The 26,673-nt window shown below is 41.1% G+C and overlaps 1 protein-coding gene across 5 annotated transcripts in view; it reads right to left on the bottom strand.

The window, feature by feature from the left end:
- fmnl3 (formin-like 3) overlaps window positions 1-26,673 on the bottom strand; it is a 109,331-nt gene that overhangs the window by 35,860 nt on the left and 46,798 nt on the right. For 4 of the 5 annotated variants that reach the window (XM_060937431.1, XM_060937432.1, XM_060937434.1 and 1 more), the window contains exons 2-8: window positions 21,692-21,775; window positions 21,253-21,333; window positions 14,846-14,922; window positions 10,470-10,553; window positions 9,931-10,065; window positions 6,615-6,723; window positions 2,756-2,832 (exon numbers count right to left, since the gene is read on the bottom strand). In XM_060937431.1, coding sequence (XP_060793414.1) covers window positions 2,756-2,832; window positions 6,615-6,723; window positions 9,931-10,065; window positions 10,470-10,553; window positions 14,846-14,922; window positions 21,253-21,333; window positions 21,692-21,775 — 647 coding nt within the window. The remainder of the gene's footprint in view (window positions 1-2,755; window positions 2,833-6,614; window positions 6,724-9,930; window positions 10,066-10,469; window positions 10,554-14,845; window positions 14,923-21,252; window positions 21,334-21,691; window positions 21,776-26,673) is intronic. The other variant, XM_060937435.1, reaches the window with a different exon arrangement.

The raw sequence follows: 26,673 nt of genomic DNA, 5'->3' as shown, positions 1-26,673 counted from the left end.
GAAATACTTGTTCATTACAGACTGATCAAGTATTTTGTCATATATCAGGAATTCTATGGAGCATCATAGATTTAGGGAACTGTAATGAATTTTAATGAATGTCCCTGTATGTAAACTTCTGACCACGATTGTATAGTACAATCGTGGTCAAAAGTTTTGAGACGGACACAAATTTTGGTTTTCACAAAGTTTGCTGCTTCAGTTTTTATGGTGGCAATTTGCATTGACTCTCTAGATTGTTATGAAGAGCGATCAGATGAATTGCAATTAATTGCAAAGCCCTGCCACAAAATGACCTGCTCACATCATTTCAGTGATCTTCTCATTAGCTCAGGAGAAAAAGTGTTAAGGAGGATAAGGCAGCTGATATCACTCTACCATGTTGATAGAGCAGACTGGTTGCTTTAAAAAGGGGGTGGTGCTTGAAATCATTGTCTTCTTCTGTTAACCATAGTTACCTCCAAGGAAACACGTGCAGTCATCATTGCTTTGGATTAAAAAGGGCTTCACAGGCAAGGATATTGCTACTAGTAAGACTGCATCTAAATCAACCATTTATCAGATCATCAAGAACTTCAAAGAGAGAGGGTTAATTGCTGTGAAGAATGCTTCAGGGCACCCAAGAAAGTCCAGCAAATGTCAGGACTGTCTCCTAAAGAGGATTCAGCTACGGGATCGGGTCACCACAAGTGCAGAGCTTGCTCAGGAATGGCAGCAGGCAGGTGTGAGTGCATCTGCACACACAGTGAGGCGAAGGCTTTTGGAGGATGGCCTGGTGTCAAGAAGGGCAGCAAAGAAGCCACTTGTCTCCAAGAAAAACATCAAGGACAGACTGACATTCTGCAGGAAGTACAGGGATTGGACTGCAGAGGACTGGGGTAAAGTTATTTTCTCTGATGAAATCCCCTTCAGACTGTTTGGGACATCTGGGAAAATGATTGTCCGGAGAAGAAAAGGTGAGCGCTACCATGAGTCCTGTGTCATGCCAACAGTAAAGCATCCCGAGACTATTCATGTGTGGGGTTGCTTCTCATCCAAGGGAGTGGGCTCACTCACTCACAATTTTGCCTAAGAACACCGTCATGAATAAAGAACGGTACCAAAACATTCTCCAAGAGCAACTTCTTCCAACGATTCAGGAGCAATTTGGTGATGAACAATGCTTTTTCCAGCATGATGGAGCACCATGTCACAAGGCAAAAGTGATCAAGTGGCTCAGGGAACAAAACATTGAAATTTTGGGTCCATGGCCAGGAAACTCCCCAGATCTTAATCCCATCTGTGGTCAATCCTCAAAAAGCAGGTGGACAAACAAAAACCCCAAAATTGTGATCAACTCCAAGCACTGATTATGCAAGAATGGGTTGCCATCAGTCAGGATTTGGCCCAGAAGCTGATCTCCAGCATGCCAGGGTGAATTGTAGGAGTCTTGAAAAAGAAGGGTCAAGACTGTAAATATTGACTCTTTGCATAAACTTGATGTATTTGTCAATAAAAGCTTTTGAAACTTAGGAAATGCTTATAATTGTACTTCAGTATATCATAGAAACATCTGACAAAAAGATCTAAAACATACACGTCAACCTATACGGAATGTCCGTATTTTATACGGATTTGATTCAATAAACGTAGTATACGGGCGTATAAATAAAGTTACACGGATTCTTTAAAAAAACTTCAATATTTATTTAGAGCTATAATCAATTCCCACGATGATAAAAGAGCGCATAACATTTACAAACGTACTGTACACCACAGACAGCCAGTAAAGAGTCTTATGAAATCGCGGGTTATCTTGTGGTAGCGAGACTTCGTTCCACTTTTCATCATGCGCACACCGCATTGCGAGAATCCCGCCAACCGTGAAGTCATAGACATATAAACATAGACGCCGCCTTCTGCGTAGAATCATACGTCATCCTCGACGCCATATTGGATGGGGCAAAGTGGAGATTCTTCAACCGTCTCTGGTATAGCGTCTAGACAGTAGCCGAGAATAAAGATGCCTCATTCATGTGCTGCGTTTAACTGTACCAACAGGTTTACCGTCCAAACGAGATCACATGGGATTACCTTTCACAGGTGAGACTGGAAAAATACTTTTCATTGTATTTGGTCATTATAACGTAATTTTACGAACAGATTTTCCTGACTTTGTGACTAATATGAAGTCTCGCGCATAATAGCCACTCAGTGAAACCTGTCTCCAAACAACGAAGTATTTCCTTCGTAACTACGCTGATAACACTGTGTTTTTGTCAAACATTGGAGCTTTGTATTCATTCTGAAGGTTTATTGTTATTAATATTGAATAAAAAGTAACTGGGATATATCATTGTTAATTATCATTCAAATTTTAGGTAAATTATTTTAATTTGCATCTTATACGGATTTTATAAGGGAAATACGGATTTTGGAGGTTGGTTATACAGGTTTGATTGACGAAAAGTTGACATGTACCGTATGCTAAAAACACTGAAGCAGCAAACTTTGTGAAAACCAAAATTTGTGTCAGTCTCAAAACTTTTGGCCACGACTGTACTGCTTCATTCACAAACCCTACATGTCATTAATCCACCACAAAGAGTTCATTCCTACACCATTACACCTGCCTCAACACCCACATAAAGCCACTGAAAAGTGGTCAATAAAACGAGGTGATGATCGGGTCCTTCTGGTATTGTCCTGCAAACTTTCCCAGCAGATATGTCAACCTTTTGTACTACTGGAGGTGTTAATGAAGAGTTTTACTCACCGCGAGTTCTTATTGTTCAGGCTCAGGGCGATTTCATTCACCGCATGTGCATGGGACATGACCAGGTTGAAACCGTACTAAGGACAGAAAAAAGAAAACATTACATAAATAGAGAATATTACATGGTTGTGCGAAGATATGAAGTTTATCTTTGAGTGGTGAATATATTCACGAGTGAGTGCAGTGAATGAGTGAAAATATTTTCAACACAAGAAGATAAACTTCATATCTTTGTGCTACCGTGTAATGTTCTTTATATTATATGGACACATCCACACACAAAAAAATGCAAGTTAATCAAAAGAATTTTAAATTTAAACCGGTTCACCATTTTAACAACACCGGTCTAGTCAGCGGGAAAACACCAGGAGTGATGTCATCAGAGTGAAATATCGGGAATTATTATACATACAGTACACTTTTTCGATGGAATAAAAACGTGTTCTATTCCCTTCTAGCGAGTTTCACTCATTTGGTTTGATAGCATGCAATATTGTTCGCATATCGCTTATCCTACAGTACGTGTATTATGTCACTCTACCCAATGGAGAATGAGCATGCAATATTGTTACAATATTGCACGTTGTCAAGACAACACAACGTCACACGTCACAGATGTAAAACTTCTGTGCTAACAAGTGACCGTGACAATTTGTAAACAAACATGGCTGCCAGGTTTGCTTCGTTAAAAACGGAAGATTTTGAGAGAATTTTGACTGCCAGGTCGCTTCGTTGTGTGTAGCTGTCGATGTTGATTTTAAAAGTAACTAAGTAAATAACATAGGGAAGTGAATATTGAAGTATGAGTGAAAAATACTGTGGCGAGCGTGCAGCGTGGAAGAAGAGTCTGGAAACAGAAATCGTAATTGCTCGGTCGTTAGCCTGTGCTACTTGCTCTAGTTAACACTGGCTTGACTGCACTATTGTTGGCCTTCACTAACACTACTGCTTAATGCTATGCCGGCTGGAAGGTGACTGGACTGCCGCGCTAACAGCGCCGAGTCACAGGTAGGCCTTCGAGAATGCTGATATGAAGAGAGTGTTTATGTATAATAATAATAATAATAATATTGGCTGGCTTTTTTTCATGGTATATCAGATATATTCCATTCAGCTACTTGTCTTCAACTTGTTCAATATCATGCTAGCTGAATGGAATATATCTGATATACCACTCAACCCTGGTTAGCGCTGTCGCCTCACAGCAAGAAGGTCCGGGTTCAAGCCCCGTGGCCGGCGAGGGCCTTTCTGTGCGGAGTTTGCATGTTCTCCCCGTGTCCGCGTGGGTTTCCTCCGGGTGCTCCGGTTTCCCCCACAGTCCAAAGACATGCAGGTTAGGTTAACTGGTGACTCTAAATTGACCGTAGGTGTGAATGTGAGTGTGAATGGTTGTCTGTGTCTATGTGTCAGCCCTGTGATGACCTGGCGACTTGTCCAGGGTGTACCCCGCCTTTCGCCCGTAGTCAGCTGGGATAGGCTCCAGCTTGCCTGCGACCCTGTAGAACAGGATAAAGCGGCTACAGATAATGAGATGAGATGAGAGACCACTCAACCCCAGCCAATATTATTTAAATATGTCACTCAGATCCACAATGTATTTCATATGAAAACTACAACCTTTTCAACATGAGAAGATAAACTTTATATCTTCAAGCCAATGTGTGATTTTCTTTTTATTATATAGACACATTCACAAAGTACCCAAATTTATCAAATCAAGTCATCGATTTCCTTACAAGTGACCTATAGAAATTTATGTCACAGTTTTGGTTCTCCATGTCCCGGATGTAGCTCATATGAAAAATACAAGTGGCGTATTTCCCAGTAAAACACTCATGTCCATGTAATATTTATGTTTATTGAAAATGTCTTGATTGTGAGCTACAGCATGTGAGGCAGAACACACAGCCATACCATTTATCGTTCATATAATAAACCCAAATTGTTCTATGACCGAATCTCATTTTCAATCCTGAGGACTCAATAATGCACACGGTTGTCCTTTATCAGAATTATTCACTTAATTGATTAAAAAAAAAAAATAGCAAAGTACATCTAAAATCCTGATACATATCTGGGTTTCCTTTGTAGTTTTTCGCAAAATAGAAGTCTCATCTCATTATCTCTAGCCGCTTTATCCTGTTCTACAGGGTCGCAGGCAAGCTGGAGCCTATCCCAGCTGACTACGGGCGAAAGGCGGGGTACACCCTGGACAAGTCGCCAGGTCATCACAGGGCTGACACAGACAACCATTCACACTCACATTCACACCTACGGTCAATTTAGAGTCACCAGTTAACCTAACCTGCATGTCTTTGGACTGTGGGGGAAACCGGAGCACCCGGAGGAAACCCACGCGGACACGGGGAGAACATGCAAACTCCGCACAGAAAGGCCCTCGCCGGCCACGGGGCTCGAATCCGAACCTTCTTGCTGTGAGGCGACAGCGCTAACCACTACACCACCGTGCCGCCCTATATTATATTATATTATATTATATTATTAAAGCTGGGATTTCTCCTCTTGCAATAGCTCATACAGAGCGCTCTTGGTGTTTCCATTTGCTTTTCATGTCATGTCATGTGACATTTGCCAAAAATGTGTTTCCATTTCAATTTTGCGAAATATTCTGAAATGATTAATTGAATCACCTGAGAAACCACCTCATGTGAGCATAAAAAAGGGTTTTGTAATATTTAAGTTTTTTTTTTTTTAAATTCACGTGTTTCCATTACTTGTTTTTTTAGTCCACAATTTCAAATCTCGCATTAAACAGCAGCTCATGACTATGTTTATCTGGTGATCCTTTAAAAATTCGGTCAGCGATTTTGTTAGCTGAAGCTAGCTGTTCCGAAAAAATAAACACAAACAAATTCTCCCGCTTATGGACCACCTAAATGGACCCGTGTAAACAAATTTTGAAAGTATCTGGTGCACAGGTCGGTACATTTTGCATTCTTGCATATATCCCTCTGTACGGCCGTTCTTCTTTCAGAAACGTTTCAACATATTTACGGAGGCCGGCACGGTGGTGTAGTGGTTAGCGCTGTCGCCTTACAGCAAGAAGGTCCGGGTTCGAGCCCCGTTGCCGGCGAGGGCCTTTCTGTGCGGAGTTTGCATGTTCTCCCCGTGTCCGCGTGGGTTTCCTCCGGGTGCTCCGGTTTCCCCCACAGTCCAAAGACATGCAGGTTAGGTTAACTGGTGACTCTAAATTGACCGTAGGTGTGAATGCGAGTGTGAATGGTTGTCTGTGTCTATGTGTCAGCCCTGTGATGACCTGGCGACTTGTCCAGGGTGTACCCCGCCTTTCGCCCGTAGTCAGCTGGGATAGGCTCCAGCTTGCCTGCGACCCTGTAGAAGGATAAAGCGGCTAGAGATAATGAGATGAGATGAGCTAGAAAACTGGAATTCTAGTGGAAAAGTGGAAGCTTCCTAAATTGACAGGCAGCATGACGGACAAGCAATCTAGCCAGACACATTTTATCGTCCTGGTTAGATTTTGCACATCATTTGGTCTCCTCAGGGATCACTTTTTCCTCTGAGCAGACATTTTATGGACATGTCACAGAATCACTGACTGCACCTTTAATTGTAATTTTCTTGCACTCTATACATAATACTAGCAGAACGGCAGTGTTTCAGAGGCTTAGTTAGCGTTTGTATAGAAGCACAGTGTACTTTAGGACAAACTCAAGCAGAACAAATTTATATCATGTAAATATCGTACACATTGATTGCTTTGTGAAATGTGCAGAGCTCCTATGTGTACTCATACTATTGTAAAACCACTAGAGGGAGCTACAGAGTGTCACATGATTTCATCTACAAACTTTTAGCAAACGTTTGTTGCATAAAGTACCTGATAGTTCATGATTGCTCGGAGACACATGATGCACACATGCACGTCATCCTTCTGACTCACTATCCTGGAGTTTTTGATGGTTTTGCTGTTTGCTGCTGAACTGTATCTACAAAAGACAATGGGAAGTCTGATATGAAGCAACGCTGTGCAAGCAAGTCCTAAGACCCCTAACGTAATTATTTATCAGTAATAACACCACACATACTGGATGCTACATTAAGAACAGATGCTTCAGTTCATTATATGCATGCGGATGTGTGGTTTCAGCAATATGGGTCACATATCGGAAATCACCAAGTGCGCCAGCCACCAAGCACACTTTCCTGCTCAACACACACACACAGACAGCATTGTGGTGATGTGGTTCATGTAGCGTGCTTCGTGTCTGAAGAAGTCTCTGAATACAGAACGAGCTTATCACACATTTCCTGTACACTGAACATGGGAGATCAACATCTCGGTACTTACATTCAGTGTAACACGGTTGCTGTGGTGACAAGAAACATAAATCACACAAACACAGTCTGGGGGAAAAAACGATCACTTCTTAAATAAGTAAAAGTACCAAATCACTTTTTAAAAATTCTTTAAAAAATGTATTGAAATATTTTAATTGCGTAACTGTATGTGAATGCACTTAATTATTTATGAGCGTATAATTATTTACAACCCCGATTCCAAAAAAGTTGGGACAAAGTACAAATTGTAATTAAAAACGGAATGCAATAATTTACAAATCTCAAAAACTGATATTGTATTCACAATAGAACATAGACAACATATCAAATGTCGAAAGTGAGACATTTTGAAATTTCATGCCAAATATTGGCTCATTTGAAATTTCATGACAGCAACACATCTCAAAAAAGTTGGGACAGGGGCAATAAGAGGCTGGAAAAGTTAAAGGTACAAAAAAGGAACAGCTGGAGGACCAAATTGCAACTCATTAGGTCAATTGGCAATAGGTCATTAACATGACTGGGTATAAAAAGAGCATCTTGGAGTGGCAGCGGCTCTCAGAAGTAAAGATGGGAAGAGGATCACCAATCCCCCTAATTCTGCGCCGACAAATAGTGGAGCAATATCAGAAAGGAGTTCGACAGTGTTAAATTGCAAAGAGTTTGAACATATCATCATCTACAGTGCATAATATCATCAAAAGATTCAGAGAATCTGGAAGAATCTCTGTGCATAAGGGTCAAGGCCGGAAAACCATACTGGGTGCCCGTGATCTTCGGGCCCTTAGATGGCACTGCATCACACACAGGCATGCTTCTGTATTGGAAATCACAAAATGGGCTCAGGAATATTTCCAGAGAACATTATCTGTGAACACAATTCACCGTGCCATCCGCTGTTGCCAGCTAAAACTCTATAGTTCAAAGAAGAAGCCGTATCTAAACACGATCCAGAAGCGCAGACGTCTTCTCTGGGCCAAGGCTCATTTAAAATGGACTGTGGCAAAGTGAAAAACTGTTGTGTGGTCAGACGAATCAAAATGTGAAGTTCTTTATGGAAATCAGGGACGCCGTGTCATTCGGACTAAAGAGGAGAAGGACGACCCAAGTTGTTATCAGTGCTCAGTTCAGAAGCCTGCATCTCTGATGGTATGGGGTTGCATTAGTGCGTGTGGCATGGGCAGCTTACACATCTGGAAAGACACCATCAATGCTGAAAGGTATATCCAGGTTCTAGAGCAACATATGCTCCCATCCAGACGACGTCTCTTTCAGGGAAGACCTTGCATTTTCCAACATGACAATGCCAAACCACATACTGCATCAATTACAGCATCATGGCTGCGTAGAAGAAGGGTCCGGGTACTGAACTGGCCAGCCTGCAGTCCAGATCTTTCACCCATAGAAAACATTTGGCACATCATAAAATGGAAGATACGACAAAAAAGACCGAAGACAGTTGAGCAACTTGAATCCTACATTAGACAAGAATGGGTTAACATTCCTATCCCTAAACTTGAGCAACTTGTCTCCTCAGTCCCCAGACGTTTACAGACTGTTGTAAAGAGAAAAGGGGATGTCTCACAGTGGTAAACATGGCCTTGTCCCAACTTTTTTGAGATGTGGTGTTGTCATGAAATTTAAAATCACCTAATTGTTCTCTTTAAATGATACATTGTCTCAGTTTAAGCATTTGATATGTCATCTATGTTCTATTCTGAATAAAATATGGAATTTTGAAACTTCCACATCATTGCATTCCGTTTTTATTTACAATTTGTACTTTGTCCCAACTTTTTTGGAATCGGGGTTGTACTTCCCCGGAGTAAATATTAGCAGTGATGCTACGCTGCTAACTGTGCAGAAAATCTGACCAGAAACGTTAACATTTATCGACCGATATTAATATTTTTTTTTATTCTTCCTTATACCACAGCACTGTTAAATTCGTCAAAGCGTGTCAGCTATAAGTAAACCACAGGTTTAGCCAATATTAATGCGCTTAATTGTTACTGTTTCCATAGTAACAAATTATCCACAGGGACACCGTGTAGAGCAGGTGCTTCACAAACAGAATTTCAATAAATAATAAAATGCATGTAATGCATCATCATGTCGAAATGGTGAAGTTTTCCATGAGGAGATGTTTATTTCGTATTTTTGGAAGGAGTCTTCAGTGTCAGTACTTTGTAGGATAACTAAGTTTTCTGATGTGGGATGGGAAAGTCTTCAGGATGGAGGGTTTGTGCTTTGTGTGAATTTTGGCTTCAAGAGAAGAAAGAACGAGAGTCTGGTTAGAGAATGGCTGTTTATAGCTGCTATAATCTAAGTGAATATAGAAACTATTTGTTTTATGGACATAATTTTAAAAAACTATAAATGGATAAAAAAATATGACACCATTCATTATTGCATGGAAATTTAAGATTTTTTTTGGCAATTTGCTGTGGTATAATGGGAATATATATTAAAAAAAAAAAAAAACTCAGGATGTGTTGTTATTGGAAAATAATCAAATTCAGGGTGGCTATAGCTGGAGGTTATGGTTGATTATTTTCCTATAACAGCATGCACCGTGATGATGTTTTGATTTTGGACGATTTTACTTTTCTTATTTGACCCAGGATCCATGTAAAAAAAAACACTGATTTAATCTGATCATGAGCTCAATAGAGATGCATCCCATGTTCTCACAGAGCATGTTTATGATTCTACACAGGCTTTATCAGGTGAGACACACAAGCAGATACAGAAGCCAGCTGGTGTTTTTTTTGTTTGTTTTTTTAGAGAAAGCAATAAGAAGATGGAGGTAAGCAGAGCAGCACGGTCACATCTCCATTACCTACGATACTTACCGAGGGACCGAGTGGCGCACTGAGCGCACCAGTGTACTGAAACCGTTCTGGTGCAGATCCTCGATGGACCTGCTCCAGGATTTAGCTTTGTCCAGTGAGCCATCCTCTCCGTTCTCCAAACCATCAAAATCCAACCTGAACCACACACACACCAGACACGACACAAGCACGGGGCATGGGGGTAAGGTTGAGGAGCAGTAGCTACAGAGCTCAGTAAGATAGGAAGAAGGGCACGCGGTTATTTTGCGCAGCAGCTAAGGACAATTGGAGTGTATTATAGCTCAGCAGGGCTTAGCAAAGCCTCGCGCGTTACTGTTACTGCAACAAGTTATTATCAGCAAGACCATGTCTCACCCTAATAAGCACATTCATAATGTCACCATCCTTATCAGCTCAGGAAGAAACCTGGAGCTTAGATAAATTCTGGACATGCGAGGTTCAGAATTCATCCTCATGTCAAAATGTCCTAAGAGGACGTTTGTTCTTTTGTGTGTGCATGTGTGGATGTACCCTGACATGTGTATGGGCTGTGGACTTACGTGACAGCACATTGGGCAAAGGAGAGGTACTCCACCAGAATGTCCAGTCCTCTGTTCTCATCATTCAGGAACTCGCGCACCCACCTGTCAACACACACAGTTTATAAACAGAGTTTAGAAAATGTTACGTGCAGCCCTGAACATCAGCTGGCAGAGCTACGTACCAAATGAAGATTTATATGGTACCCTCCACAAAATTTCTGACAAGGTGGCCTGGCGGAGACTTGGGCTTACGGGCCACTGCTTCAGGCACAAGAATCTGCCTGCTGGTGAGCTTGTGCTGTGAGAGCCTCTCCACGGTTGTAGAAGTTAAGGCCATCCCCCCGCAACCTTCATCGACACCCTGAAAAGGGATGTGGGCGAAGCCAGTACGGCTGAGCTAGCCAGCTGCATGGCTGATAGACAGGATTGGGGCTCCAGGCGTGCGACTCAGCTGAGGCCACCGTGAGGGAGTGAGTGAGTGAGTTAGAGAAATTGATTTTTTTCAAAAGGGCAAGGTTTTAAAATCTACAACTCTTTCTGGCGGCACGGTGGCGTAGTGGGTAGCACGGTTGCCTCACAGCAAGAAGGTTCCGGGTTCGAACCCAGTGGCTGGCGAGGGCCTTTCTGTGTGGAGTTTGCATGTTCTCCCTGTGTCTGCGTGGGTTTCCTCCAGGTGCTCCGGTTTCCCCCACAATCCAAAAGACATGCAGTTAGGTTGATGTGGGAACACCTTGACTGCTGCCTGGGTGCTCTGATGTGGCTGCCTACTGCTCTGTGTGTGTGTGTGTGTGTGTGTGTGCGCGCACGCGCGCGTGTTCACTGCTTCAGATGGGTTAAATGCAGAGGATGAATTTCACTGTGCTTGAAGTGTGCATGTTTTTTCTTCTTCTTTAAAAAACATTCTACAGTCATTTCAGAATTTGTAAATTATGACAATGAGTCAGGTATGTTAAAGGAACAGTCCACCGTACTTCCATAATGAAATATGCTCTTATCTGAATTGAGACGAGCTGCTCCGTACCTCTCCGAGCTTTGCGCGACCTCCCAGTCAGTCAGACGCAGTCAGACGCGCTGTCACTCCTGTTAGCAATGTAGCTAGGCTCAGTATGGCCAATGGTATTTTTTGGGGCTGTAGTTAGATGCGACCAAACTCTTCCACGTTTTTCCTGTTTACATAGGTTTATATGACCAGTGACATGAAACAAGTTCAGTTACACAAATTGAAACGTAGCGATTTTCTATGCTATGGAAAGTCCGCACTATAATGACAGGCATACTAACACCTTCTGCGCGCTTCGGCAGCGCATTGATACGGAGCTCAGATATCAATGCGCTGCCGAAGCGCGCAGAAGGTGTTAGTACGCCTGTCATTATAGTGCGGACTTTCCATAGCATAGAAAATCGCTACGTTTCAATTTGTGTAACTGAACTTGTTTCATGTCACTGGTCATATAAACCTATGTAAACAGGAAAAACGCGGAAGAGTTTGGTCCCATCTAACTACAGCCCCAAAAAATACCATTGGCCATACTGAGCCTAGCTACATTGCTAACAGGAGTGACAGCGCGTCTGACTGACTGGGAGGTCGCGCAAAGCTCGGACAGGTACGGAGCAGCTCGTCTCAATTCAGATAAGAGCATATTTCATTATGGAAGTACGGTGGACTGTTCCTTTAAAGGGGACACTTTTCCAGTGCTTGTGCACATACATTTGGGTATCTGGAGTCTACCAACCCACAAACTTTGAAATAAGACAACAGGTCAGTTTCTTTTGTGCTGCCTATTTCAGAAACCATGAGCTTCAACAACAAGATTTGGCTCCCCGGCCCATGTCACAATATTATAATAATCCCGCCCCCTCATCTGAGTATCTCCACTCACAGCTTGAGAACTGCCTTTGTGAATGAATATTCATGAGGAAAGTGCTCCCTGATTGGCTGGTGGAAGGGGGAGGGGTAGGGTGGGGTGAGCAGTAGTTCATTATCATTTAAAGAAACGGGCGCTCTAATCAGCCGTTTTGGACAGGGCTGTTTAGACAGGGTGAGAACAGAGCTGTGGGGCTTTACCACTGTAATATTTTGGCAAAAGCATGTCACAGACATGTCATTAAGACCTCCGGGAACTGCGTCAACTTGTGGAAAAGGGGTATAATATGTCACCTTTAAGGCTGCAAAACTATACATTGGTAGAAACGTCCATGATTTGGAGTCAAAGTACACTGAAGCAGGAATAAGGGAGACATCAAAACATCCATCCATCCATTATCTGTAGCCGCTTATCCTGTTCTACAGGGTCGCAGGCAAGCTGGAGCCTATCCCAGCTGACTATGGGCAAGAGGCAGGGTACACCCTGGATAAGTCGCCAGATCATTACAGGGCGACATCAAAACAGTTGAATGTAAAAGAGGAATTGAAAAGAGACATGCAAATGAGAACGAAAGAGAAAACAGAATATAAAGAAATCAATGAGTAATAATATTTAAAAAAAAAAAAAAAACTACAGGATGTACATATATGTGGCAAATTAAAGCTTCATCTCCTACAAGCCTGATGGATAAGTGGTGTAGATGATGGATGGATGGATGGATGGATGGATGGATGGATGGATAAAAATCTACAGACTGCATAGAGTGGGCTCCCCTATGCCTGGCGTGGTGAGAATGGGATGAAAAGTCCAAATCCATATATTTAAAAGATGAGGTTCAGATTTCCGGTGTTTAGCTGCACTTTTCCGAGGTGGATGGGGGTTGTTGGGGGAAGGGGAGCTGAAAGAACACTGAAGGAATTCCCACTGCACTCAACTAAGGAATGTGGAGGGCATATGGCTATGAGAGAGAAGTGAGGAGAGGAGGCTGAGCCTTTAACATTGAATGAATTTAGTCTCCCTTTCCGATGCTAAAACACGTCCAGCGTCCTATTGAAATGATTATGAAAGGTACTGTATGAGATGTATGAACGCTGGTGAGCTAGGGCTTGAGAGAAAGTGGGACCAGGGGTAGAACACAGTGAGACAAATCAACTTTGTGCATTGAAGTCGGTGACCTGAGTTGATCAGTTTCCTGTCTTTCCCCCTCCTCTGTTTCCTGCCAGATGCTATTTCAGATTTAGTGAGGCAAAGAAAAAGACGTCAGAAAGGGGCCTGATTTCAGGCCTGTGCAATAACCTGCGTTCCATTTTACACCAACACAAGAAAAGTCTGAAAATAGCCTAGTTGCTTTTTTTTTTCCACTCCATTCCTCCAGCTCAATGAGAAATGCATTAAAAGTCACTTTTACTGATGAGGAAAAGGAGCATGTGAATGATTAATGGCTCTCTCTGAACACAATGGACGTATTCACATCTTAGCCTTTTTTTTTTTTTGAAGAAAAATCAAACGCACTGGCTTGGAGCTTTCTGCACTTGGGAATCACTTTCTGCTGTTGTACAGTAGATATCCCAAAAAGTTGTACTTCCCCAAGATTCAGTTCCAGACGATAATCTCACCTGGATCGATTTGTACCCAAGAACTGCTGCTGTAATCATAAATACTGTACTTTCCTGATCCCAGGACACTTATTCACAATCTGCTCGTAGTGCACATCCTTTCAACACACACTTGTTTGTTAGTTACTCTTCTCTACATGTATACTGTAATGATTTATAATCCTGCTATCTATCCAGTCTAACCCAGGAGAGGATAGGTTCTCCTTTGAGTTGAGTACAATCTTCCGGATTTCTGTTAATCTACTTTGTGTTAAAGTGCTATACAAAGAAAACTGAAATGAATAGAAACATTAGATGCCATTAATGTTTGTGTTTATTATGAACTAAAAATAGACTCGCTTTTTGTATCATGGTAATTACCCATACTCAGAACTAGACAACCTTTGATAAGTATGAATGAAATTGCCATTGCATTGAGCTTCATTGTATTTCACGGTGTGTGGTGCTCTTTTGTCTTTATGCGAGTGTGAGGCATGGGTGTGTACACGCATGTGTGTGTTTTGTGTCTTTTCACACGCTCTATTGTTGGATGCTTGTGCTTCCTGACTCTCCAGCGTACACAACAGTGTTTCCTGCTGGTGAAAATGGATGGAGGCTGGGTACAATGAAAACCATCTGGGCATACACACACACACACACGTACACACATGGTGCATTGTAAAGAGACCTACAGAATCAACAGCCAGCCAATTCTCTAGCCAGCCCTTCAGTACAGGAAATATAAAAAAAAAAATTAATAATGATTGTTAAAAATGGAAAATCCCCATCAGTCGAGGCTGTAGTTAGCCAGCACTGAAACACCTCAAGCCCTGTTCATTCAAACCACCATCAGGCAGATAGATAGAGTTTAAGATGCAGAGATCTGAAGGGGAGGGTCAGCAGATGAGGAGAGCAGAGAAAGAGGATAAGTCACCCGATATGATTGGTCCTCAGTGATATCTCCAGTTCCCTCAGAACTTTCGTGGATTCCTGAACCCGCCTGCGGAATTTCTGCAGAGGGAGAAGGAGCTGATTTTTATCGCGCTTTTAGCAAAACACATTGGCTTTTCACAATGCCACATAGCACTACTTCCAGATAATATGTTAAACAACTAGCCACTAGTCAATTAAATACATTAAAATAATCACGGTAAAGTCATACATTGTTTACGCAAGGAATGAAGTACAGCGGTGCATGCTGTTATAGGAAAATAATCAACAATGCAGGCTATCACAGAGCACAGTTACCAGCCCAGAGTTGATTATTTTCTGATATCAGCATGTTCTGAAGTTTTATTCCTCTTAAATCAATTTTCAATTTTTAATTTCATTTATTTATTTATTCATTTCTTCATTCATAAAGACAAGACATATTAATCAACATTTCTGTAAATGTGCCAGTGTTAGCCAGCAGGCTAATTTTCAACTGTAGTCTTTTGGAAAGATGTTTTGATAACCACTGATTGACCAGTTGTTCTTTAAAGCCAAATTGGAAATAAAAATTTCAATTAAAAAAAACACGCTAAACAGAACACAGAACCCTATAAAGAGACAGCAACAACACTAATGTCAGTAAACCCGTTGAACCTGTCCAAACTACAAACATGGACACCTTGGACTACACCTCCCACAATTCACAGCGCCCTTGGTGTCCTGACTCAGCTGCCAATCATTACTCCAATTCGTCCTCCTGCCTATATAAACCTCTTACTCCCTTCACCTCATTGTGAAGTATTGTTCTGCCTTCCACAGTACATACTGATCCTTGATCTTTGTTTACGCTTTTGTCTCTTCCCTATAACACTGTTAGCCAATCGCCCGACCCTCGCTTGTTCTACAACTCTGATTCTTGTCTCACGTTTCGGCTTTCTCACCATGTCCTCTACGACGCTCTTCTGCGTTTACATCCGTAAGTGCCTGCACCATGACAGCTAAGACTAGACACCAACCATATTGGTTGATACAGAACCATATAACATTCAATAACCACAAGTTTTAAATCAACGAACAAATAATTTATTAATTCACTTCGTACTTTTTATAGAGAAATTGCAGATCCCTCTGTCCAGTGTCAGAAAAAATTAGAAGTACTCTTACTGCACACTTGCACGTGTTTAAGTTGTAAACTAAAGGATATGACCGTACTGTGATGAAATACATCAGTGCCGGTGTTTTTTTTTTTTTTAAATAAAAAATATATCAGCATTTTATAGGTTGAAAATGTCTCAAAATGCTATCTACTGGTTAAGATCATCCTGAACCTTCAAGGCTGATGCTGACAGTTGACTGCTTGCTACTTCTCTCTACGCCAAAAAAAAAGAACGTTAACGCCCTCAAATCTAATCAGAGGTAGGAGGCCCACCTCCTCCAGCCCCTGGCCTTGAGTGGAAGTCTGTGAAACCACTCTCCTTTTCAGTTTATGTCCCCCTGCCTCCTCTCAGCCCCTTGCCCACTTTTTAGCATTTTCAAAATTATGCAGTGGGTGGAGTAAGGCTCAGAGCAGGGAGTGAAGTTACACTTTAAAGCTACAGCTTTACCTCTGACTGTTACAAAGTGCTGACACTGGAGACTCCTTCCATATGCTAAATAAAAATCTCCTCAGAGAAAATAGTGATTACACATTTAATATAAACCTCGCAGACAGCACTACTATCAGAGCTACTGTCATAAATTAATCAACACCTTCTGGCCAATCAGAATCATATATTTCAACAGCATTGTGGTATAAATCTTTTAAAGGCCAAAGTACTACAAAATGCCTAAGAACATCTCTAGGTTTTATCCACATTTAAATGTCAGAATGTGTAAATCCATCAGGATGCGATTTGGGTGTTTTCCGAGCTGCCTTCCTTAATAGCTACCTGGCTTTTGTAATGAGAAGCAGCCCAAATCATAATCAGACCTGTCCAAACATACCATAGCAACCATGATTTTGTTCCAAACTAGCATTAGCTAAGTTAGCTACAGTAGTTTAGCAAACCAGCACATAATGTATTAGTCACAACAACTTATTCAACATTAGCCAAACGTAAAATCTACCATAACATCTTAGTTCCTCGCTATTGTCATAAAGTAGGCTAGCTAGCTAGATTAACATGCAGATCTTGTGGCTAAAAAGTTCCATATACCCCGTCATCTCCTGCTTATTTGCATAATAGATTCAAGCGAACACAAATTATCAGCTCATATACAGTGCTCAGCGTAAATGAGTACACCCCCTTTTAAAAGTAACATTTTAAACAATATCTCAATGAACACAATTTCCAAAATGTTGACAAGGCAAAGTTTAATATAACATCTATTTAACTTATAACGTGAAAGTAAGGTTAATAATATAACTTAGATTACACATTTTTCAGTTTTACTCAAATTAGGGTGGTGCAAAAATGAGTACACCCCACAACAAAAACGACTACATCTAGTACTTTGTATGGCCTCCATGATTTTTAATGACAGCACCAAGTCTTCAAGGCATGGAATGAACAAGTTGGCGGCATTTTGCAACATCAATCTTTTTCCATTCTTCAACAATGACCTCTTTGGATGCTGGATGGAGAGTGATGCTCAACTTGTCTCTTCAGAATTCCCCATAGGTGTTCGATTGGGTTCAGATCAGGAGACATACTTGGCCACTGAATCACTTTCACCCTGTTCTTCTTCAGAAATCCAACAGTGGCCTTAGATGTGTGTTTAGGATCATTGTCATGTTGGAAAAGTGCACGACGACCAAGGGCACGGAGTGATGGTAGCATCTTCTCTTTCAGTACAGAGCAATACATCTGTGAATTCATGATGCCATCAATGAAATGCAGCTCCCCGACACCAGCAGCACCCATGCAGCCCCACATAAGGACACTGCCACCACCATGTTTCACTGTAGGCACCATGCATTTTTCTTCGTATTCCTCACCTTTGCGACGCCATACAGTTTTGAAGCCATCAGTGCCAAAAACATTTATCTTGGTCTCATCACTCCAGAGTATAGAGTCCCAGTAGTCTTCATCTTTGTCAGCATGGGCCCTGGCAAACTCTAGGTGGGCTTTTTTGTGCCTGGGCTTTAGGAGAGGCTTCTTTCGTGGATGGCATCCATGCAATGCCATTCCTCTGCAGTGTACGCCGTATTGTGTCACGGGAAATAGTCACCCCAGTTTGGCTTTCTACTTCTTTAGATAACTGCAGCGAACTTGCATGCCGATTTTCTTCAACGCTTCTCATCAGAAGACGCTCCTGTCGAGGTGTTAACTTCCGTGGACGACCTGGACGTCTCTGTGAGATTGTTGCAGTTCCATCTTAAATTTTTGTACCACTTTTGCTACAGTATTCTGACTGATAAGTAAAACTTTGCTGATCTTCTTGTAGCCTTCACCTTTGTGGTGTAAAGAAATTATTTTCTTTGGGGAATTCTGAAGAGACAAGTTGAGCATCACTCTCCATCCAGCATCCAGTCACTAAAAGAGGTCATTGTTGAAGAATGGAAAAAGATTGATGTTGCAAAATGTCGCCAGCTTGTCCATTCCATGCCTAGAAGACTTGGTGCTGTCATTAAAAATCATGGAGGCCATACAAAGTACTAGATGCAGTAGTTTTTGTTGTGGGGTGTACTCATTTTTGCACCACCCTAATTTGAGTAAAACTGAAAAATGTGTAATCTAAGTTATATTATTAACCTTACTTTCACGTTATAAGTTAAACAGATGTTATATTAAACTTTGTCTTTTCAACATTTTGGAAATTGTTTGTGTTCATTAAGAGATTGTTTAAAATGTTACTTTTCAAAGGGGGTGTACTCATTTACGCCGAGCACTGTATCTATTTAGCAGTTTTTCCACGAAATCAAATCGTACATAAGCTGATAGCCGATGAGGCGCGTAGCGTCAAGTCGACTATATGCCATGGACGATGAGAGTGAGTGAGTGGAATAACAGTTTTATTCTATCCACATTCACTGGATTTTGAGAAATGGAGCTTTTTTTTTTCTTCTTGCAAATTCGATGAATAAAAACTTTTTGTACAAAACGTCTGACAAAATAATTTCCGCTTAGTGTAAAGAAACTGGCGAAATGACAGGAGCAATTTGTGAATAACACGATAATAATAATTCTTGAAAAATAAAAAAAAGATGTTTTTACCATCAAATACTTTCATTCCATACTTTGGGTTTTTTTTTTTTGGTGTGTATTATTTTGAGGTTGTTTTTCTTCTTCTTTAGGGTTTTTTGGCAGTTGGCAGACCAACTTAAAGGTGCATTACTGCCACCAACTGGGCTGGAGTGTGGAACAGGAGATATTGAGGGGGGAAAAAACCTATATTATTTTACAGTGGTGCTTGAAAGTTTGTGAACCCGTTAGAATTTCTGCATAAATATGACCTGAAACATACTAAATCAGATTTTCATGCAAGTACTAAAAGTAGATAAAGAGAACCCAGTTAAACAAATGAGACAAAAATATTATACTTAGTCATTTGTTTGAGGAAAATGATCCAATATTACATATCTGTGAGTGGCAAAAGTATGTGAACCTCTAGGATTAGCAGTTAATTTGAAGGTGAAATTAGAGTCAGGCGTTTTCAATCAATGGGATGACAATCAGGTGTGAGTGGGCACCCTGTTTTATTTAAAGAACAGGGATCTATCAAAGTCTGATCTTCACAACACATGTTTGTGGAAGTGTATCATGGCACAAACAAAGGAGATTTCTGAGGACCTCAGAAAAAGTGTTGTTGATGCTTATCAGGCTGGAAAAGGTTACTAAACCATCTCTAAAGAGTTTGGACTCCACCAATCTACAGTCAGACAGATTGTGTACAAATGGAGGAAATTCAAGACCATTGTTACCCTCCCCAGGAGTGGTCGACCAATAAAGATCACTCCAAGAGCAAGGCGTGTAATAGTCGGTGAGGTCACAAAGGACCCCAGGGTAACTTCTAAGCAACTGAAGGCCTCTCTCACATTGGCTAATGTTCATGAGTCCACCATCAGGAGAACACTGAACAACAATGGTGTGCATGGCAGGGTTGCAAGGAGAAAGCTACTGCTCTCCAAAAAGAACATTGCTGCTCATCTGCAGTTTGCTAAAGATCATGTGGACAAGCCAGAAGGCTATTGGAAAAATGTTTTGTGGATGGATGAGACCAAAATAGAACTTTTTGGTTTAAATGAGAAGTATTATGTTTAGAGAAAGGAAAACACTGCATTCCAGCATAAGAACCTTATCCCATCTGTGAAACATGGTGGTGGTAGTATCATGATTTGAGCCTGTTTTGCTGCATCTAGGCCAGGACGGCTTGCCATCATTGATGGAACAATGAATTCTGAATTATACCAGCGAATTCTAAAGGAAAATGTCAGGACATCTGTCCATGAACTGAATCTCAAGAGAAGGTGGGTCATGCAGCAAGACAACGACCCTAACACACAAGTCGTTCTACCAAAGAATGGTTAAAGAAGAATAAAGTTAATGTTTTGGGATGGCCATGTCAAAGTCCTGACCTTAATCCAATCGAAATGTTGTGGAAGGACCTGAAGCGAGCAGTTCATGTGAGGAAACCTACCAACATCCCAGAGTTGAAGCTGTTCTGTACGGAGGAATGGGCTAAAATTCCTCCAAGCCGGTGTGCAGGACTGATCAACAGTTACCGGAAATGTTTAGTTGCAGTTATTGCTGCACAAGGAGGTCGAACCAGATACTGAAAGCAAAGGTTCACATACTTTTGCCACTCACAGATATGTAATATTGGATCATTTTCCTCAATAAATAAATGACCAAGTATAATATTTTTTGACTCATTTGTTTAACTGGGTTCTCTTTATCTACTTTTAGGACTTGTGTGAAAATCTGATGATGTTTTCGGTCATATTTATGCAGAAATATAGAAAATTCTAAAGGGTTCACAAACTTTCAAGCATCACTGTAGCTGTTTGTTTCTTTTAAATGCTTAACAATTTTTGCCATTTTGTTTTCGAGTAGAGTTTTTATTTCATCCTCGGTTGGTTCAGCAACATGCTCAGCCATTTTGTTTTTCTCTACCTCACGGTATATGAGCTGATAGCCCAGTAGTAGAGTAGCCAATCAGAGCACGTGATTGGTCATATCCAGTGAATGTGGACAGAATCGAGAGAGAACTGTTGTCAAATATATTGTTTGATAGTAGTGCTGATCAGTTCTGTTTTAAATGAAAAAACTGTGTAAGCAAACCCGAGGTGAACTTAACACACACCAGCTTATTAGGATCACCGAACAGGAAACGTTTTCATTACAGGAAAAGTTCATTTGACCCTGTTACAGTGTATTTTGTATCTGAGAAAAAGGTCATCAGAGAGCCAGTTGACTTCCATCTCACCTTGCGTGTGACTCCGGGATCTAAAAAACCCCTCAGCTTCTGAATGTACGTGTGCGGCGGGTTCTTCACTTGGAAACGCTCCTGACACAGAATATGAGGGAATTTAATAAGGGGTAGACGGACAAACATCTTTAGTGAGACAATTTTTACTGTACATGCTTCACATTCCATTAACATGCATTAATACAATCCCTTATCGCATCATTGACATACAGGATAACCTGTTTAAGTTTCACAAGATGTTGTGATTTGATGCAATCCTGTGGTTTTATAATGTCAAATGCAGCTTGGGAAATGGCCTGGCATAACGCACACAGACCTTTCTTTATCTGGATTATGCACTAGACTTGTTTTGGTGTCTCTATACAAGTAAGCACTGCCCAGATTTTGTTTATCTACAAACAAACCATCTTAGCTCAAGTCAAAATCAATATTACACCTGGTCACAAATGAGGTCCCACTTCTTCTCGTTGTCGTACTGGCGAAGGAGGCGTGCTTTGTCCGGAGGCAGGTTCATCGAGCTCTGAAAGGCAGCAAACAGACAAGTGTCAGCCCCCGCAGTCTTGTAACTATGCAGACGACCTTACAGAAATGTTTCCATTCTCTTCAGGATCAACACAGTCCACCGACCCCAGGGCCCGTGACCTCAATTTAGCATCCTGTCGCATGAGCTCATCCCCGGCCTAAGGTGGCCTCGACTACGCTGATCTGCTCATCAAAAAACAAAGCAGGCCCTTGTTCATCTCAACAACAGCTCTTGCTCAAAGCGAGCATTTAATTAAAGTAGTTATTGTGGAAATGATGTATTTATTCCAACTAAACTAACATTAAGCAAAAGATCCACATATTGGTAATGAGCAATCAAATAACATTTACCACAGTTTCATTTTTGGTTTAAAGTTCATGATTGGAAACGGCAGATACTTCTGCTTTCTCATGAAACTACAGGTAATGTATGAAGAACAGGAAACATCACATAAGTAAAAACAAAAACGCAGCTTGCTGTTGGTACTGAAGTGTTTTACCACAGCATACTGTATACTGAAGAACAGCTTCACTCACTGGTACTTTATTAGGTACACCCATCCATTCAGCAGTTTTATGCAGTCATCTAATCAGCCAATCCACTGACAGCAGCACAATGCATAAAATCACGCAGACACAAATCCAGAGCTTCAGTTAATGTTGACTTCAAACATCAGAATGGGAAAAAATTGTGATCTCTGTGACTTTCAGTGTGGCATGGGTGCTTGTGCCAGATAGCCTGGTTTGAGTATTTCAGAAATTGCTGATCTCCTGGGATTTTCATACACAAGTCTCTAGAGTTTACACAGAATGATGCAAAAAAAAAAAAAACACTGAGTGAGTGACAGTTCTGTGGGTGGAAACAAATGCCTTGTTGATAAGAGAGGTCAGAGGAAAATGGCCAGATTGGTTCGAACTGCCAGGAAATACCGTATATAGCAACTCATATAATCACTCTTTACAACCGTGGTGAGCAGAAAAGCATCTCGGCATGCAACAGCAGAAGACCACATTGGGTTCAACTCCTGACAGCAAAGAGGAATCTTGGAATAAAAAACAACTTCCTATTAAAGTGGCCAGTGAGTGTCTAAGGCAATGTTTCCCCTATTATCACAGTTCTCTCAACCGGCCTTTCTTTCATTTATTATGACAGTATTATGATGTTACCAGAAAACTGCAAAAGTCATCAAAGTCTGGAAATCAGACTGACGCTACAAAACATTAGCCCTGTTTCTACTAAAATTGCAAACTATAAAATGAGTAACAGAAACGTTAATTTTGAAAAAAAAAAACCCTCAAATCTCGTAAAGTTGTGTGCTCGCATGAGTTCCCCCCCCAGACAATTCGATTAAAAGCTATGCATGTTTCACAAAATTGAAATGGAAACATTTTTTGCAGTTAAGTCACATGACATGAAAATCAAATGGAAACGCGAGCTTTCTGAATAAAGCGTGCTCTGTAAGAGCTGTTGTGAGAGGAGAAAACCAAGCTTTAATCTCATAAATTTTATTTAATGCAACTGCAAACCATTTGCAACTGGGTTTTGTGAAAATTTTTAAAGCATTGCTTCTATTTTGCGCAAAACTGTCATGGAAATTCAGCGACTGACACTGGAGACTCCTTCCATAGAAAATAAACATCTACTTACAGAAATGTCACTATATCAGTGATTGTATGCTTCTCTCAGTTAAATGCATAACATTTTTTAAATTATTATTATGCTTAGACGATGCACCACGCCCACCATACAAGTCCTGGTGAATTAGTTGTTGCTATATACAACCCCGATTCCAAAAAAGTTGGGATAAAGTACAAATTGTAAATAAAAACGGAATGCAATAATTTACAAATCTCAAAAACTGATATTGTATTCACAATAGAACATAGACAACATATCAAATGTCGAAAGTGAGACATTTTGAAATTTCATGCCAAATATTGGCTCATTTGAAATTTCATGACAGCAACACATCTCAAAAAAGTTGGGACAGGGGCAATAAGAGGCTGGAAAAGTTAAAGGTACAAAAAAGGAACAGCTGGAGGACCAAATTGCAACTCATTAGGTCAATTGGCAATAGGTCATTAACATGACTGGGTATAAAAAGAGCATCTTGGAGTGGCAGCGGCTCTCAGAAGTAAAGATGGGAAGAGGATCACCAATCCCCCTAATTCTGCGCCGACAAATAGTGGAGCAATATCAGAAAGGAGTTCGATAGTGTAAAATTGCAAAGAGTTTGAACATATCATCATCTACAGTGCATATCATCAAAAGATTCAGAGAATCTGGAAGAATCTCTGTGCGTAAGGGTCAAGGCCGGAAAACCATACTGGGTGCCTGTGATCTTCGGGCCCTTAGACGGCACTGCATCACATACAGGCATGCTTCTGTATTGGAAATCACAAAATGGGCTCAGGAATATTTCCAGAGAACATTATCTGTGAACACAATTCACCGTGCCATCAGCCGCTGCCAGCTAAAACTCTATAGTTCAAAGAAGAAGCCGTATCTAAACATGATCCAGAAGCGCAGACGTCTTCTCTGGGCCAAGACTCATTTAAAATGGACTGTGGCAAAGTGGAAAACTGTTCTGTGGTCAGATGAATCAAAATGTGAAGTTCTTTATGGAAATCAGGGACGCCGTGTCATTCGGACTAAAGAGGAGAAGGACGACCCAAGTTGTTATCAGCGCTCAGTTCAGAAGCCTGCATCTCTGATGGTATGGGGTTGCATTAGTGCGTGTGGCATGGGCAGCTTACACATCTGGAAAGACACCATCAATGCTGAAAGGTATATCCAGGTTCTAGAGCAACATATGCTCCCATCCAGACGACGTCTCTTTCAGGGAAGACCTTGCATTTTCCAACATGACAATGCCAAACCACATACTGCATCAATTACAGCATCATGGCTGCGTAGAAGAAGGGTCCGGGTACTGAACTGGCCAGCCTGCAGTCCAGATCTTTCACCCATAGAAAACATTTGGCGCATCATAAAACGGAAGATACGACAAAAAAAGACCTAAGACAGTTGAGCAACTAGAATCCTACATTTAGACAAGAATGGGTTAACATTCCTATCCCTAAACTTGAGCAACTTGTCTCCTCAGTCCCCAGACGTTTACAGACTGTTGTAAAGAGAAAAGGGGATGTCTCACAGTGGTAAACATGGCCTTGTCCCAACTTTTTTGAGATGTGGTGTTGTCATGAAATTTAAAATCACCTAATTGTTCTCTTTAAATGATACATTTTCTCAGTTTAAACATTTGATATGTCATCTATGTTCTATTCTGAATAAAATATGGAATTTTGAAACTCCCACATCATTGCATTCTGTTTTTATTTGCAATTTGTACTTTGTCCCAACTTTTTTTGGAATCAGGGTTGTATGATAATGTATGAGAACAAATGGAAACCTGTACTTGATTTGGAGTCAGCACTATCATCAAAGCTGGGGTTATAGTAAATCAATCAGCACCTTCTGACCAATCCAATTCAAGAACAGCGAATGGTTTATATCACAGCTCTGTAGTAAAGCATAAACATGCTTATCCTATCTCTAGCCTGTTGCTTGTTTATGATAAAGTGTAGGAGGAGATAGAAGGATGGGAATGAGAGATTCAGGCAGAATGCCTCAGCATATAACAGATCTCTCAAGGGCAAAGAAACAAATGGTGTTTATCATGAAGGAGTCATTGACATTCCCATCAACAAGAGCCTCCTTACTCCATTCAAACTCATCCACCCAAAACACACTAACCTGCTGACACCGTGCCAAAGGCCATGACTGGGACAAGTTATCAAAAAGAGGTCAGCTAAAGCTAAACATGAGTGACTACATACACACGTACCACATTTCAGTGGGCGGTAGAGACTCCATGATTTAAAAGTTCCATTTCTACTGTGAACTGTCTTTCAACATGCTCACATGAATCATTTTTCATGGGCTAAGGCTGATCTTTAGGAAAAAATTACCATGCTGCTGGAACTTCATTCATCAGAGTGAATTCTGAATGAAGTTTGATGACCAAGCTCATAAATCTATAATTAACTCCACCTCAGAGAGGAGGATCTTTAATGACCAGAGTTTAAAACGTCTGCTAAAAGACCAGGTCCAAAACTCTCCCAGATGATCACCTGCCAGAGACGAGACCCTTCAGTTTGGAACTTGAATTTGAGAGCTCTTGCACTACCATTTCCTGAGGACCGCCATGAATCCCAGATGTCCAACTGGAATGCGTCCTGTTTATAACAACTGCAGATAAATTTTCTATAAATTTTCCTTCTAAACTCCTTTTTACTGAAAGACGATGATGCTTAAGTTGTGTGTGTGGGTTTTTTTTTTCCCCTTTATTTCTCAGGTCATGGAAGATCTAATGCTTGGGGGAGACGTGTTTGTGTATCTGTGCTTTTCCACCAAATGAAATGTCAGTAATGGAATTGGGAACCTCCCACTCTGTAGAGTGTGGCTATAAACAGCTGCCTACTCACTGATGAGCTCACGACTCCTAAACGCTTTTGCACAACAAAGGTCTCGGCAAAATAAAGATGAACTGTTGGAGTTTTGATAGTCTGGTGTCCCATCCAGGATCTTTTCTTTATGCGGAGTATTGCCTGGATAGCTGAAGTGGGAGTTGTGCTGCATCATTAAGACAAGTTGGGAGCCCTGATTGCCCAGGACAAACAGATTTTTGTACGGGCTATTAGTTTTTGGGTTTTTTTTTTAAATTAATAACTTAAACAAAAATGTAAAAAGAATTTCTCCTTTCCTGACTTTTGCAAAATGTTTTCATGGGGCACGTATTTGTGTTTAAACATAATACTCTTCACAGTGGAGCGATGCACCTCGATGCTGTGGCACAAGCTACCTGAATCCCACCACCTGCTGCACTACACACA

This window comes from Neoarius graeffei, chromosome 13 (assembly GCF_027579695.1).
Source record: "Neoarius graeffei isolate fNeoGra1 chromosome 13, fNeoGra1.pri, whole genome shotgun sequence".
In the NCBI taxonomy this organism is placed as follows: Eukaryota; Metazoa; Chordata; class Actinopteri; order Siluriformes; family Ariidae; genus Neoarius; species Neoarius graeffei.
The sequence above is the reverse complement of the archived record's forward strand: the minus strand, read 5'-3'. Positions and strand labels throughout refer to the sequence as shown.